General features: G+C 43.3%; 1 protein-coding gene across 1 annotated transcript in view; it reads right to left on the bottom strand.

The window, feature by feature from the left end:
* The window catches only part of GLRA1 (glycine receptor alpha 1), a 69919-nt gene that overhangs the window by 17043 nt on the left and 35977 nt on the right, over positions 1 to 16899 (bottom strand). Inside the window, exons 4-5 of the mRNA XM_038413635.2 lie at positions 4987 to 5210; positions 104 to 186 (exon numbers count right to left, since the gene is read on the bottom strand). Of these exons, the coding sequence (XP_038269563.1) occupies positions 104 to 186; positions 4987 to 5210 (307 nt within the window). The remainder of the gene's footprint in view (positions 1 to 103; positions 187 to 4986; positions 5211 to 16899) is intronic.

Here is a 16899-nt window from a genome sequence, read left to right as displayed (position 1 = left end):
TTATCCCCCTTTGTCTTTCTTAATCGGAGAACCAGCTGAGAGTTGAAGCGGGACAGAGGAAAGGTGGTGGTTATCTTTAGAGGGGAAACCCCTCAGGACTCACAGCTCTCTAACTGCATGATGCACGTCTGCACGTCCATGGGGAAATTCTTCAGATCCATGGGACAAGCCAGCGTTAGTGTAATCCTGGGGCGAGAAGACAGATGGGAATTCCAGATGCATTCTGAACACTGACAAGTAGTTACATTACATCTGAACTATTTAGGTGCCCACTGTTGTATAGATAGGCTAGTCAGCTACCTGTGCAGTGCCAAACCTACCTGGCTTGGGGCATTGCCTGGATTATTTGCATCTTCCTTGAATGTAGTTTCAAGTGTGACATTGCAGCATGTCAGAAATACCGAGCAGTTGGGCTTGTGATTTAATCCCCAGCTGCCTTTTGCAGGTGGAGGGTTGTGACAACAACACTTCTTGGATTGTGCAGAGCAGAAGAGTCTCACACCAAACTGTCTTGCTGCTTCTATCTTTATTTCATGCCTCAGGCTCATAACAATCTGGACCTGTCTGATATCCTGAATCCACCAAATAGGGTATTTCTAAAGGCTAGCACTGGTTGAAAAATTTCAAACAAAACATTTTCCGGTTGGAAAATGGGGCTTTGTCCAAATTGAAATTTGCTTGGGGGTGGGGGGAAATGATAGATTTCAACAAAATTTTCTGTTGGGAAAATTGAAACAAAATATTTTGGGTTAGGTCAGTTCAGTCTCTATGTCTGCCTGAGCCACTGCAGTGCCTCATGGGAGTTGTAGTTCCAGATCCCTTGTGTCCCACTGTCTCCTCTAGCTGATGCCTTCTGGTCAGACGCCATGTCCCACGATGCACCACAGTGTCTCTCTGCATTATGTTTCATTCTCATAAGAATGACCAAACTGGGTCAGAGCAAAGGTCCATCTAGCCCAGTATCCTGTCTTCTGGCAGTGGCCAATGCCAGGTGCCCCAGAAGGAATGAACAGAACAGGTAATCATCAAGTAATACATCCCCTGTTGCCCATTCCCAGCTTCTGGCAAACAGGGGCTAGGGACACTTCAGAGCATGGCTTTGTATCCCTGCCCATCCTGGCTAATAGCTATTGATGGACCTATCCTCTATGAATTTATCTAATTTTTTTTTTGAACCCTGTTATAGTCTTCACAACGTCCTCTGGCAAAGAGTTCTACAGGTTGACTGTGCATTGTGTAAATAAATACTTCCTTTTGTTTGTTTTAAACCTGCTGCCTATTAAAACATCCTTCTGGCTGAGAAGGCCTGGATGGACCAATTGCAGTCCTCTCCATTGTTCCTTAATCAGCCAGCCGGGCTGCTGTTGAGCACTGTGACAGGGTGTCAGAGCAATGCCTGGTTCCCAGTCAATACAGGGCTGACTCTGGTTCAGATGGCTCTTGCTGTATGAGTGTCTGTTTGGAAGGCAGAAGGGAGTGAGAAGATCCCTTTGAGAAAGTTGGCCTCCACACCCAGGAGTCGTCAGACTGAGCTGATTGGTGATTAGCTGATTTACATTCCGGTTGTGGTCACATATCTTCCCTTTTGTTGGTAAAGAGAAACCAGGGGTAACAACCTTGCTTGGATATTGCTGGTATTTCTTCTGCTGAGTCATCCTACCATCTTACAGAGTAATTCCAGCACTGCAGTGACTCAGCACTCCACCTTTGGACCCCTCCCAGCCCCAGCCAGAGAGGGACCATCATGAGGACTCAAACGTGTCTCTTGCCCAGCAGCATACAACACTAACTACCAGGTCACCTGGTACCTTAGCTGATGGCTGTTTTATAACATACACATTATCGGTGGAGAACCGTTTCAAACAGCGATGTGATTTAAAAAGTAGGGGGAGGCATCAGGTCTCCAAACTCTGCCGACACGTTTGGCAGGTTTGATTACTGCTTTGGCTTGCTGTCTGATTGCTGCTTTCTGCACTGAAACCATCCCCCATTTTTGATGGTAGCTGTCTGCATTTCAGCACTGCCTGTTTATTTTCCATTTCAGAGCACCACGCAGCCACCGGAAACATGAGATAGCATAATGGGATGCAACTGCCACCTGCCTTTGGGGATTGTCATGTGAGGTTTGAGTGACCTGGAGTTGACCATGTAACACAAATCCACACTATGAAGAAGGCAAAATGTCTTTGGGACGTCTTTTTGGCTCCTTTCCTCCCTAGCATTTTTAATAAAACTGCTTGTTCTTAAATTTATTGCTTTAAAACACCAGGGAGAGTGGGGCAATGAATGTTTTCCAAAGGCGAATTAATGCAAGTAGGACAGTTCCACAGAAGTGTTCTGGATCCCTATGGCAAGTGAGTGACCCAAAGGAGTAATGCTGGGAAACGGCTGTGAGATTCTGGGGTAGGAAAATACCCCCCTATTCACCCTCCCAGCTCTCCTGAGTGAAAACCACACAGGAGAATGGAATAAAGAGGTTAGGAAACCAGGTGATCCCCAAAGCAATGTGAGTTTGTGGGGTTTCACTGTAAATTCTTAACTCGCACTGGGTTTCTTGCTGTGGTGCCCAAAGTTGGATCAATTACCTGGGCCAGGTGTGGAGCAAAATCTGGGTAGATTGATGGTTCTGGACATCCAAATCATGCAAATTTGCAATATCACCTGGTTTCAATGCAGTGGCAGAGGAAAATGGACCCATTTACCAAGGATTTATCTATACCAGGAGTTTGCCTTAATTCAGCAATCAGTGGTCAGCTGTAAAGGTAGCAAACCCCTAGCGGAGACAAGGAATTGAGGGCTGGGTACTGTAGGTCTTGTTCATGTAACACTCCCATTGACCTCAGGGGGAAAAGCATATATTTGAAGGCTGCAGGATCTGGTTCTTATTTAATTTAAATCTAGGAAAAGTGAAATGCTTGAATTGGGGAAGAAAGGGATTATCTAGAAACCCCCTTTACCTGGCTTTCCCATCCCAGCCCATCCCCTCCTCTGTCCCAAAGTGCAGCTCTAGTAATAGGTCGGGATCACATAGCAGAATCCCCTTCTATCCTCTGCTCACTTCAGTTCGAGAATTGAGTAAGTGAGTGGCTTTCTTCCATCTCCCTTGTGTTAATGTGATTTCCTTCTCCACCCCAAATGCAACCTTGTTTCTGGAAGCACTAATCCCAGCTACAGCCCCTTCCATGTAGACCTGGGGGACTAGCCATCTGCGATTGTGGAGGGACCATACCATAACAAATAGAAGTGCTTTCTTTGCCTGCCACTCAGACTGCCCTGCACATGCTGTGCTTTCCTCCTCTATTTCAAACACAGCGCCAGTGTCAGAGCTTCCAAACTGTCTGTGTATCATATCTCGGTAGGAACTGGGTATATTTAAAACAGAAACTCTTAGCATTATTATGAGCTCTTCCTGCCTGAATGTCTTTCTTTTTATTGCTGCAAGGAGTATTGTTATGTGGTAATTTTAATTGTCAGGGTGCCTAGAGCTTTTGGATAGGTATCTAACTACATAAATCTAAAGAAAAATGATTTTATTCATATGCTTTTTTTAAAGGGACATATTAATATGGCTAGGCCTTGAAGCTAATGTGTTCTGATAGTTTGCCCTATGTAGTTACATTCACCTTAAGAACTGCATTCATCTGTTAGTTTTAAGATGAATACTGCTTCAGCAAGCATATGCGTGCAGTTCTCCTGTGCTGGAGCGGACAGTTTATGTGCTGACTTGTTCATAGGTCACTGGAACGTTCTTTTTTAAGTGTGCAAGGCCTGCTCTTCAGAAATAGACACCTAAATTATATGTGCTCATGAAAAGTGTCAGACGTGCAAACTGGGGAGTTGTGCACTTAGAAGTCTATGTGCACATGTAAAGGCAGGATTCATGTGCTCGGGTTAGGGGGGTGCTTTTTGAAAACTGGGCTGATAGTAGTTGGAGCTATAGAAAGGATGGAACTATTAAAACCCCCCAAACTATGGATAGTGCAGTCCTTAAGATAGAATCCACGTAATGAGACAAATGTCATGTTAGCTTAACGTTATGATAGAACAATCTTGGCAATACCCCTTTGTTTTTCATATCACACAGTACGTGTATATAAGCATTTAGACGTATGTCTATGTAACATACATTAGTATGTGTATATCTATGAGTGCAGATAAAATTGGACCAGTTCTGAGTATATTAGGTTACCTCCTTTGGCGTGTAGACACACAATTGGTTTGCATGCAGATATATGAAATGGCTGTGACTTCCAGAAGGTTAACAGAGCTTCATTCAAAAAGGGCAGTACTTTGACCACCAAGGGAGATGTTAGTGTTTGTAGGAGCAGGGAATGCAGAAGAGAACAGTTTTATTCTCCGTATCTGTACAAATCCTTGGCAATTACTTCAATGTGTCCTCTTAATTTCCTCTTTCCTTCAGACCTGGATAGCTGGGGTTTCTGAGGTTTCTTTGATATTCAAAACCATTTTGATTTGTAACAAATCTGTGGCCATTTAGAAAAGTCACTACTGCAGACCATGGCCACTTGGCTTGTAGGAGCAGTGAGGACTGAACCATCCATCTACTCCAAAAAGCACATCTCTTAACCTAATGGAGAATCTCCTTTTTCTGTTAGGGATGGAAGGCCTATGACACACAGTTGAGAAGTTCTTATGTTCTCCGGTAGAAGGCCCAACCTAGCCATTTTGTTAGCATCATGTGATTGTAAATTGAAACTTGTTTACGAGACCTGAGCTAAAGAGTGAAACACCAGTGTTTGCTGCTGCATCCTTGCCATCGCAGGGCTGCCATCTTGGATTTTACCTCAGAATTGTGAGGATGGAATCAAGTCAGTTTGCTGGGATTTGAACCCAGGGAGTTCAGTGGTTTGAAGGCCAACCCCTAATGCTCTGTTTATTTACCAGCTTCTCAACTCAGCCTCAAGCATATTTAGGCCCTCAGTCCCACCATCCCCCGCCCTCAACCATTCTCTTTAGCCATCTTACCTGATACTGTAGAGGACATTGCCATTTCTGGAAATGCGCAAAAGTTTGTTGTCTGTGGTGATCTCATGGAAATGGGCCCCCTTCTCATTGGCAAAGAACAAGTCAGGCTTCCAGATGGAGTCCAACATGGAGGGGTCCAAATCCAGGGAGTCATCGGGGTACTCGTTGTAAGCCAGCCGCGGGTCATTCCACTGCTGCCGCAAGAAGATGTTCACCCTGTAGTCCTGCAGTGATGGTACAAGAGTTAGCAGTGGGCACAAAGTTAATGGTGCCCAAAAGACACTAGAAGTGGCCAGAAACTGCTAAGTGCAGAAGAAAGGGACACTGAAGCCAGCTGGGTTGAAACAAACAAACAAACAATGTCTTCGGCGTGACTAGGATCACAGTCTTACTCTGTGACATTCCCTACTGGCATTATTTCTCGAGGAATAATTGTATTTTTAGCTCTGTAGCCAAGAGACACATTGATGGGCAAACAGCTGTTGTTCACGACTCCTGCTCTGTTGCAGTGATCCCCAAATCCATAGCATGTCAGGCTTCAGTCTCACCAGAGCTATAGGGCAGTGGTTTTCAATAGTTTTTTCATTTGCGGGCCTATAAAAAATTTCAAATGGAGGTGCGGATCCCTTTGGAAATCTTAGACATAGTCTGTGGACCTCCAGGGGCCCGTGGACCATGGATTGAAAACCACTGCTATTGTGCATTTAGCTTGGAGAGAAAAATTCCATTCAAGTGTCTGAACCTACACCCTCACAAAGTCTCCAGGGCTACTAAAATATTGTTCATTTACTGAGTGTATTGAGGGCTGGAATTATATTTGCAAGATGCATCTTGTGGAGGATTAAGGGGAGGGCACAGAAAGCAAGCGTATTCAGTATTCCACCTTCTTGTTATTTGTAGGTATGCTACCTCCTTGCAGAGAGGGAATTCACCAGGACCCCACATTTCTCCCCTTTTTACTTTGTCATCACCATCCTCAAAGCCTCCTGCTCCATGCCAACCCTTTCTTTGACCAGAGTTTATTACCATCCTTAGCATTGACTGTGAATGGAGGAAAGGATCACTTAAGAACACAAGGTGCCCACCCCTGCAATGTCTGTAGGGCTGAGACTCTATCTATAGTCCCCCTTTTACATATGTTCTCTGTAGATATTATCGATTTTATTATGAATCAACATGGGTCTATCAAACTATTTGTGTTGAGGCCACACTAGTCATGACCGGAACCCTACTGCATAGACACATGGTAAGAGACAGCTCTTCAGGGCAGGGACGTTCAATCGAAATAGGCAAGATGGACAAAGGAAATAGCATTGAGACAGAATGAGATGAGTGACTTTCCCAAGATCCCACAGGAAATCTGTGTGACAGAGCTAGGAATTGAACTCTCATCTTCTCTGACCCAGTCTAATTCCTTAACCATAAGACAACCCTTCTTCTCGATGCTACGGCTCTTTAATTGTGGAGGGCAGATAGGTCTCCACACCCAGGACTCCAGGATTTGGCCACGTAGGGTGAAAACCTGCCACTCTTTCTGACTAGGATGGTGGTGGTGACACAGGGCTGTTTGCAGCAGTGGCAGCAATTGGCAATGGGTTCACAGAGGCCGCAAATTCCATTTCCAAAAGGACATTTAAAAGAGAAAAAAACCCAACCAAGATGTTAGTGAGAGCGAACGAGCACTAAAGGGGATGATCCATATTCCATGTTCATAAACATTAAAACTCTGTCACCAGACAGTCTCAGCTGATCTTCCTCCACACCTTTTGCTCTGAGACTTTCTCCTGTGAGGTGGGTGGAGGGGCAGCATGGGGGATGATGTCATTTGAGACCCCTCTCTAGCTCCTAAGCTAGTACATTTGGTTCTCCTCTCCAACCATAACACATAACGAATGGTATCCATTTTATAGGCTTGGTCTGTGGTTTCGTGTCCCACTAGCAATATCATTTGTCTCATAACCTCATGTCTTACAGCTCTCCTGAGTTCTCCGGACCAAACTGGTTGTTGATCTCTAGCTTACCTTCATGACCCTTTCTCATGGACAATAATGGGGCAACTTTTGTTCTCTGTGTCTGACCCAATGGCTTCCCAAGGCCATCTGTCCCGTTCCCTGCCTTTTGCATGAGAAAGGAAGCAGATTAAAATGAGCGAGAGAGAATCGATTCTTAGGTGGGCGATAAAGGCTCCAAGTACCTTGGCAGACAGTGCCCGAGGAGTGACATGTCATAAACCAATTTCACTTCCCCTGGCCAAACTAATTGTTAGCATCAGGGTCATGGTTTTATTTAGTGCCTTTCTTCCTTGAAGTAGCCTGAAGCTTTTTACAAAGCTGGGAGTCAGACACTGGCAATGAAGTGACTGTGTGCGCGCCAGCCATTATGGGCTCATCAGTGTTTAATATACAGCTTGAACATTTGCACCAATTGGTTTGTTTTTTTCCCCTGAAAGGCAGTGTTTGCCAGGACTGTGGGGTTATTCCATGAGTCTGCCATCTGTTCTTTAAAACCCACCTGTAGAACACAAGGATCCTCCGTTAAAGATTGCATCTCTGACAATGCAACAGCCCAACTTGCAGTGTTGTGCCTAAAATGGAGTACTGATCAGAAATCTGAACAGATATAATCTCTTGTCCCAGAGATATGAATGCTACCAAATGAGCCAACTCAGCATGAGGGATCAGCTGCTATTATTGTGTAAACTTGACTTGCAGTCTGATTACCCTGGGGCAAGATTAGAAGATGACACAGTGGGTGTGTTCTATAGTTTTGATTAGGGCAGTCAATTACCAAAGCTCTTCTAGAAATCAGTTTTAAGACTCTGCCCATATACACCATTTGTGCATAGAAACTACTAATGGCTTGTAATTTTGCCAACAGCACATAGGCCGATGTCTTGATTAAGTTAAAGGGAATAGATTTCTGAACGTGAATAAAATTATATTATTTCCCCTTCTTCTGAGAGCCAGGATGTCACCTTTACAAGTTCTGGTGGGTCTTTCTCACTTAATTATCCATCTCCTTCTCCCCAAGATAATGTGTCTCTAGAAAAATGGCGAATAGCTGTGGCCAGCTAATAATGAGGGGCCTTGTGCAGAACTAACAATAATGTAAATCTGAAAGAAGGAAAGAGAGACAGAGAGGAAAAGGAGAAGTGGATAGAAAATAGCCCTGAATTCATTACACACAGCAGTAACCTGAACAAGTTGCATACATTGATTCCCCCCCTTTCTGTTTGTAAAGATCAGTGGTGGTTGCAGTCAGAGAAAATCAATGTAATTGGTCTAATAGGCAGAAAGCAAAAGGCTGTTTTGCTTATTCAGCTGCAAACCAGCAGATCGCTAGCAGGTCAGCTCCATCTCGGTGTCTATTTCATGTACAACATGAATCAAATCCATGTTTGGAAGGAACTTCAGCAGCAGCTGCCCAGAGTGTGCTCAGCCTTGTGGAAAATGAACCAAACCCCACACAAGGGCTTGTGTTACTCAGAGTTCATGCTACTGGGCTAAATTCATAGCTGCAGCTCCAAAAGTCGCTAGGAAGAAAGGAAACGGAGCCAAGAATGACTTCAGACTAACTGTCCAATGGATGCTACAGGGTGGGAGGAGGCTGGAGTGAAGGATCTGCTATTCCCCAGATGACAGGTGAGATGGTTTTGTAGGCAAACTTGACCATGAGCCAAATGAAAATGAATTTCCTTTTATGAACATAGTCTGGATATGACAGGACTTGGCAGTGTGATGGAGAAGCCTCACCAGAGAACAAAAAATTCCATGATGCCCTAGTTCTATTCTATATAGGTTCTTATTCCACGCTCATCACTGTCCTTCTCGTAGTGCATTGAGTGACATGACTGACATCTGTTTCCCATCACTTCTCAGTGGGTGCACCCATCCAGGAAAGACTTGAACCATTTCAGCTCCCTGCTGTGGGTCCGGGCCACCTCTCTCATATGAGAGAGCAGTATCTCAGCAGTGCTGAATGCTGCAGAGAGGTCCAGGAGGATGAGAATGGATGTCTGCCACTCTATCTATTGACAGCAGGAGATCATCCATCAGTGCCACTAAAGTTGTTGCCTTCCCATGTCCTGGCCTGAATCCAGATTATGTTGAGTCAAGGTACTGGCTTAAATTAGATAAACTTGTAGTGGGCCTTTGGCTAGCTTTTCTCTGAGCTTGCTCAGGAATGGGAGGCTTGACACTGGCTGGAACTGATGTATCTAGGGTGGGAAATAACCAACAGCAACCAGTTAGATTCCTGCAAGGGAGTTGGCTAAAGCTTCCAAGCAATGACTGTGGATCTGCAGCTTCAAATAGCCTTATTTAAACATGATAGTCTGGATTCTGCCCTCAATTAAACCTGTGCAGTGTGACTGGCTGTACTATCTTTTCTGGGTCCCTGCTGGTGTTTGGTTCCGTGACTGAGGAGAAGCCCCAACTGGGGCTCATTAAACTGTTTAGCCCTGCTGACAGGTATCAGTGGAGGGTGTGGAAAGGAGTGGCCAGCATGGAAGAAGGCTGGACTCAACTCAGGGAGACATGTTGCTGTCCTGCTTGGACTGGAATGGGCTCCTGGCACGACTAAGCAGGGGTCACAGCACTCCCCAAAGGCAGTGCATTACCCACTTCTCTCTTACTAGGTAGTGCGCCTGGGGAGGGTTTCTTTTTAATGCTGCACATTCATTATAGGCAGCAAAATTCAGTCCAAGAAAGTCATGAAGGCCAGTGGCAAAGGAATGCTCAATGGGGCTTATAAAATTATGGATACTAGAAAGGAATAGAAACCAGATAAAGATGCTGAGTTCAGGCTACACCTGGATATTTGGGCATGTTTAAGCCAAAATATTAGACACTAGCTTGTAAAGTTAATGATCTTTGCACAAGAGTGCACCTGGTTATAGTGTCTCACACTCACCTCCTTACTGCTAAATGGAAGGACACTTTTCCAGAGCTTAGAGTATAAGCCTGGAAGTTCAGGACTTTCTATCCCAAGACTGGATGAGAGAGACAGGCAGACAAAGCCACATCTCAGAATAGTCAATAGCCCGGGGTTTGGGCCTTCTTCTGTAATGTAGGTGACCTAGGTTCAGGTTCCTGCTCTGCAAGGTGAGTGCCCTAAGCAGCAGGCTGTAAAGTCACACTCTTTCTGGCCCAGTGGATACTTATACATAGTGGAACAGCTCCTACAGGGGAGGGAGGGAGAGCATGTGTGCGTATGTGACTGGCTTTATTGCCCAGTTGTGAGCACGCTCACCAAGGATTCTTAGGTTCAAGTCCCAGCTCTGAATCTGGCACAGCTAGGTCTCCTACATCCCAGGTGAGCACTCTATTGTGTCTCTAACTCAAGAAAGATTTTAGATGAAAATTTCATATGGAAGCTGGTCCATCGCCAGCCACAAACCACTTTGGTTTTGACAAAACAGCATTTTTCAGTGAAAACATTTTGTTGATTTTTTTTTTCACCAGCTCTATTCTCTAGCCAGATTTGCCACTAGTTTGCTGTGTGAGTGTGGACAAATCTCTATATGTACTTCCCCAACTGTAACATGGCTAAATAGTACCTACCTCCCAGGGCTAATCTGAGTTTTAATATTTGCAAAGAGCGTGGGGATCTTCAGGTGAATGACCCCATCTGCTATATGCACAATCAGCTGGATGCATCACTCCAATGTGTATGTAACACAGTAACTGTATACCTTTGGTCTCATCCTTTAAATATCTGTGCTGTATCAATATTATTTACTGCCACTAGTTACATCAAATAGAATCATAGAAGTGTAGGATTGGAAAGGACCTCAAAAGGTAATCAAAGACTAAATAATAACTAGACTATTCCCAACATGGGGTTTGTCTAACCTGTTCTTTAAAACCTCCAATGACGGAGATTCCACAGGGAGCAACAGCAGTTCATTCCGCGTGATACAATAAAATGCTGTAGCCCCGGTCACCCCCAAAAGGTGCAAAGACGAGTGAGACTCCTGCATTGCATCAAGCATTTCCTGCAGAAGCGGAAGAAAAAATAAAAAGCCAGGCTGGCTTGTATTATTTGGATTTCATAAAAGAGAGTCCAGTGGTGACACATCTATCTGACTTCAAGTACAATGGGACCAATTAGAGTGAAGTCATCTAAAGAAACCCACAAATCTGCTTCACTCTACGAGACAAGGCTGCCTATACTTGGAATACAGTGTTGTTATAGCTTTGTCGGTCCCAACATATAGAGAGACAGGCTTTTGAGCTTACATGGTGCTCCTCCCACACCTGAAGCAGAGCTTTGTGTAAGCTCGAGAGCATGTCTCTCTCACCAACAGAAGTTGGTCCAGTAAAAGATATCACCTCCCGCACCTTGTCTCTATAATTGGAATGGCATTTTCCACTGAAGCAGCTCAGGGCTTTCATTATAATTTGGCCACAAAGAGAGTGTTACTGTATCTAAATTCACCAGGTTCTAGACCATTGACCCAGGATCCCTTTCCTGTGAATTTCAAAAAATGTGACCCCCAATTAAAACTATTCCCCATACCCACCATCACGGCATTGCTCTCCATCAACCACCCCAGCACCCCTACTGTAAGCTATTGTGATCTCATCTATGGCTGTAAAATAATGCAGTGCTTTCTTTTTCAATATATGTAAGAGAAGGGCAGCCTGATGTGGCCTAACGGGCACCCACAGAGTGGCAAACCCGATCCTTATGTCCTGTGGGCATGGCCAAATCTGTGGCTGCAGTGGAACAGGTAGGAGAGGAAAAAGCATGGAGAGGAGGCGAAGAATGTCTGGACCACACAAAAGGCATGAGAGAGGCATGTTACAAAGTGTAGCTCTGACCAGTCTCGTTCTGTGGCAATGCGGGGGAGGGGGGGGGATTGGGGAAGCTTGTGGATTCACAGCTAGGTAGACCCACAGACTATTCCCAATGCAAAGTGTATGTGGGGGAGCCCCAGGAGTGGCCCTGAAAAGATTCCTCCCCTGGTTACTCAGGCTGTGAGCTGGGGCAGGATGTATACCGTATGTGTCTCACTCAAAAGAGGCTCTTCCTAACCTTGACATTTACATTAGTAAATAATTTTTTCTAGTAAAATTGGAGGTGCAAATCAGTATGATATCTTGCTGTAAAGAAACTGTAAATACAGAGCTGAAGAGATATTACTGATATGAAAAAATAACCTTAACTCCTGATGTAAAATGCAGAGGTGTATTTGAAAGATCTCACTGCACCCTGGTCATTCACTGAGCTGGTAACTCTGAACGATTACACTTGCTGTGCAAAATATTCACAGCAAAACTGGGGAGCCCTCCACATTGGTGGTTTTTGCATTTGTTTGTGATTTTCATCCAAATAAAATGATTTACTGAAAAAAAAACCTTTTGAGAGTTCACCATTCCCCTCCCTGGTTAGTGAGAAATGATCCTATTTTCAAATGAACCCCTCAGCATTTTTGACATTTTGAATTTCAAAATTAGAAATCTTGGTTTGGGAAGGACTAATATTTTGCAATTTTTGAATGTCCGCATGTTCTGAGTAAAAAGTACCAGTTCTGGACATATTTTGAAAAATAAAAATGTTGCATGTATTAAGTTGAAATTGGAAAAAAAAAAAGAGAGAAATGTCACAAAATGCTCTTCACTGGTTTTTCGCTGCCCTGTTTGTTACATGCGCAGCTGAGCCTTGTTCTATCTGCAGATACTCATAACTCCTGTTGACCTCACAAGCTATGGATCTGAGGTCAGAACATGACCCCTGGGTCAGTAATTTCTCCCGCTGTTTCATCAACAGGGTCTGCTGGATTGAGGCTGGTGAAGTTGTAGTGGATTGTTTAAACCCATTTACAGAAATGATTCATTATGTGATTGCATAGTGCTTGCACAGATGACTCCAAACAACTATATTACAGTTGGATGGTTGCAGCCTCCAGGTTTCTGTGCCCTTATTAGATACTTGCTTAGTGGAGATTGTTGTGCTACAGTTGGCTATAACGTAACAGTTAGTTTTCCCTTTTCAAATGGGATGAATATGGTGTGCAATTCCTTTAAACAGCTGAAAAATATATATATGCAAAGGGTGTTGTGGAGAATCAGAATCCCAAATGTCAGAGCATGATCTTTCCCTTAAACTCTCATTTCTAGGTTGTTACTAAACTCGGCCCACTCAGCTGGGAGACTCAGTTCATGAGGAGTTTGGTTTCTATTTCCGTTTTGAATGAGATATTTGCTGTTGTGTTTAGATTCTTCAGTCCGCAAATGCTGCAACATTCAGTAATAGAAATGAGCTGGAGGAAAGGCACATCTCCTAGTTTGTTAACTGGAATTCTATTGCAGTGTTTCCGGACAAAAGGGGGCCATCTAGTCCCATCCACCCTTCTGTCTGCCTCTTGTACCCTCTCATGTTTTTCTCCTTAAAGTGCTTGTTTTATTCTCTGTTGAATATGTTCCCAATTGCTGCTTCTCTTATCCTGGGGCTGGATTAAGAGCAGGGTTGACGGAGCTGTGATACAAACATCAAGCTGCAAGAGGACCCAACCTCTCACACGATAAGTGTCCCATCAATCACAGGGCATTGTGTATGGATACTTTTCATGGGGTTCCAGTTCTGCAAGATGCTGAGAGCCCTAATCTACTACTGACTTTGAAGGATCATGCCCTTAATCTGGCTCTGCCTCTGGGAGCCCATTCTACACATTAATTTCCCTCTATGCTTTCTCCTAACATCCCTGAATATTTCACCCCTGCACTTTTGCTTTTCTTGTTCTTTGAGCCCCCATTAGAGAGTTCATAGAAGGTTGATTGCTATTCAAATGGTCTGCACCTTTAATACCTTCCTTCTTGCCATTCAATTTTCTAATCAATGGAAACCTGAGTTTCACAACTTCTTCATGTAGCCAAACCCTGCCCTTATATCTTCTTTTCCTTGTTGCCCTTTTCCATACTTCTCTGATTCTTCTCCTCTGTTATGGTGCCCTCAGCCCCTGAACTGGTGATCTCATTAGCGATATGCATGTTGACAATAATGATCCCCACTGATTTGTGTGCTATGGAGCTTGTCGCTAGAATCTTTAAATGTCAACAGTAATGGCTTATGTATGAATGAAAAGTCCCAAAACGTATTTTAAAGATCTCTCTAATTAAATGAATTGATAGATCTCTGTGATTATGCTCCATTGGGTACCAGCGATGTGGTTACTACTTACAGCTTGCTAGAGTGATCCAGCCATCCAAGAGACTTTAGCTGTAGCATCTCTTGAACATTGCGGTCTCTTGTTTTGTATGGCCAGTGATTCTAAAATGTTACTATAACCAGTCCTGTTTGGGTCAACAGTGGGATTTGAACCGATGACCTTCAGGGCTAAAAGCTCCCGCCTCCACTGCTCCAGCAAAAGAATCAAGTCCCGGAGCTGGAACCAGGGCTGGTCAACTCATTTCCTTTGAAAAATGGGGTTGTCAAAAATTGATTTTTTTTTTCATGAAAAAAGTTTACCAATATTTTTGGTTTTTGAAAAAAATTAAAAAATGAAAAATGTTGATTTTTTTTTAAAAAATATTTTGTTTCAACACAGCGGAGGGAATGCCTTTCTCGTTTATTTAATTTTTCCCATTGGAAAAGTGATTTTTTTTAAAGCTAATAATTGATACTTTCTCTCATTTTTGAAATCCCCCCCAACACCTTTGCCCAACTCCACACTTTTCCAGTGTGTAAAAAGGGAGTAAAAAGAAATGAGAAAAAAGGGGGGAACAATTTTTGTTTTCTTTCCAAAATGTTTGTTTTTAATACTCTGTTTCTGTTGGGGAAAACAAGTGAAAAACTTTGAATGAAATTAAAGTGATTTTCTTTTGCAATTTTTCAGGGAATTTTTTTCCCCCCACCAGCTCTAGCGGTGGCGGACTCCAGCCTCCATGAAGACCAGCCTCTGGATTGGTGACAAAGAGCCACCCTTTCCTCATGTCACTTACACTGTCACTGTAGAAGGGTGCTGGAATTTGAGCTGCAGGTCTGGCAAAACCCCTCCCTCATTCATGTGGAAGCTACCTTAGACTCACCCAGTCACAAGCAGGTCTCTATAGTTGTTTTGAGTAGAGCTGCTTGGAGAAATTTTGATGGAACCATACTCTGTTGGAATACACAGTTCTGTCAAAACTGAAATGCTTCACATAATTGGGTCGATTTTGCCAGAATTTAGTTTCAGAAGAAAATTAGTCGGGGGGGTGGGTGGGAGGGGAGGAATGTTCAGATAGCATCAAAATGTCTCGTTTCAACATTTTCAGAACAAAACATTTTGATTTTGCATCTGGAAGCTACTTTCCATTTCAAAGGGTTATTTTGTTGTGATGGATTATATTGCACAAAGTACAAAAGCTGAAATCAAAACATTTTGATCGGTTTGAAATGAAACACTTTGGCTGACCACAAGAAAGTTTTTGACTGGCATTTTCCCATGCGGAGAACTGTGAAATTGTCTGGCTTTGTACTGATTCAGAATAAGCCACATTTTGAAATCTCAGAATCCTCTGTGAAATGGAACGTCTGTCCGCACAGCTCGAGTTTGGAGACAATGCCATTCATGCAATCTAGCTAATCGGCTACATTTAAAAAAGCAGCTGTAGGGGTAGGGGCCAGCTTATTAGCAGGGCGATGGGGAGTTCTAACAGCTGCTCTTCGGTGCTACACTTCTGTTTTTTGATGTCGGCATGGGAAGAATCAGCATCTGTTGCCTTGAGTTCTCAGAGGCACTCAGACCTATGCTTTCCAAGTGGTAGTGGGGATTTTTTCTTCAGAGGAATGGATTCCAAAATGGTGGATCCTGCAGAACAGAGCAGATCCCCACAGTGTGTTCACGAGCTCTGCATTGTATTTCTATTTGTAGAGCTAGGCTTAAGACGCACTTGTTTTATTAAAAAGAAAAGGAGTACTTGTGGCACCTTAGAGACTAACAAATTTATTTGAGCATAAGCTTTCGTGAGCTACAGCTCACTTCATCGGATGCTTAAAGTTTATGCTCAAATAAATTTGTTAGTCTCTAAGGTGCCACAAGTACTCCTTTTCTTTTTGCGAATACAGACTAACATGGCTGCTACTCTGAAACTTGTTTTATTGCATATCCAGTTCACCAGGGTGCCTCGGGATTGTTTCAATGGATTGTGAAATGCCTTGGGGAGCAATATATAACAGGTACGGTATGGGAGCAGACTGTACTGCATGATGTCTTTCTGTATATTGCACAGGGAGGTCTATTGGGGGCTTGCCCCATCTCCCCTGCCATTCAATGGGATGGCTCCACTGAATTTTATGGAGACAGGGACCACATCATGATTTGCTTATTGCACATCATTCCCAATGAAGTTATCCAATAAAATAACAGATTAGTAATAGTTCTATTCTCCAATTCATGAGCAAATAGAAATTTCTAGGTATTTGTAATTTATTCTGCAAATGAATCTGCAAACAAATGTGGTGAGTTTAGGCACACTACAATATAATGTGTGCTTTTAGGATTTGAGATGTTATTGACAAGTGCTGCCCTCCAGCTAAGGATGTTATTTCCTTAAGAATTTAGAGCAAATATAATCAATACCGACTTGTGCCTATTAATAGGACTAAATGTACATTGCATTAGAAAGAATACTAAGCTACAAATTCTGCTGTACTGTAACTAAGCATAGATAGCACCTGATTCTCCTCTAATATCTGATGTAAATCTAGAGTCACTCCACTGAAGTCAATTACAGACAGCATTTTACACTGGTGAAACTTTAAGACCTATAAAATCCTGTTCTAAATGCACAGGACAATTGGAGTTGGGGAGTTTTACATACTTCAATCAACATCCTTCTTAAGAGAGAGACTTACAAAAAGAGTAATTGAACATCATATTTCTGAATTATCTTTAATTAATACAGAGGGATGGCATTGTACCTCCAGAGC

This window comes from Dermochelys coriacea, chromosome 8, assembly GCF_009764565.3.
Source record: "Dermochelys coriacea isolate rDerCor1 chromosome 8, rDerCor1.pri.v4, whole genome shotgun sequence".
Taxonomy (NCBI): Eukaryota; Metazoa; Chordata; order Testudines; family Dermochelyidae; genus Dermochelys; species Dermochelys coriacea.
The sequence above is the reverse complement of the archived record's forward strand: the minus strand, read 5'-3'. Positions and strand labels throughout refer to the sequence as shown.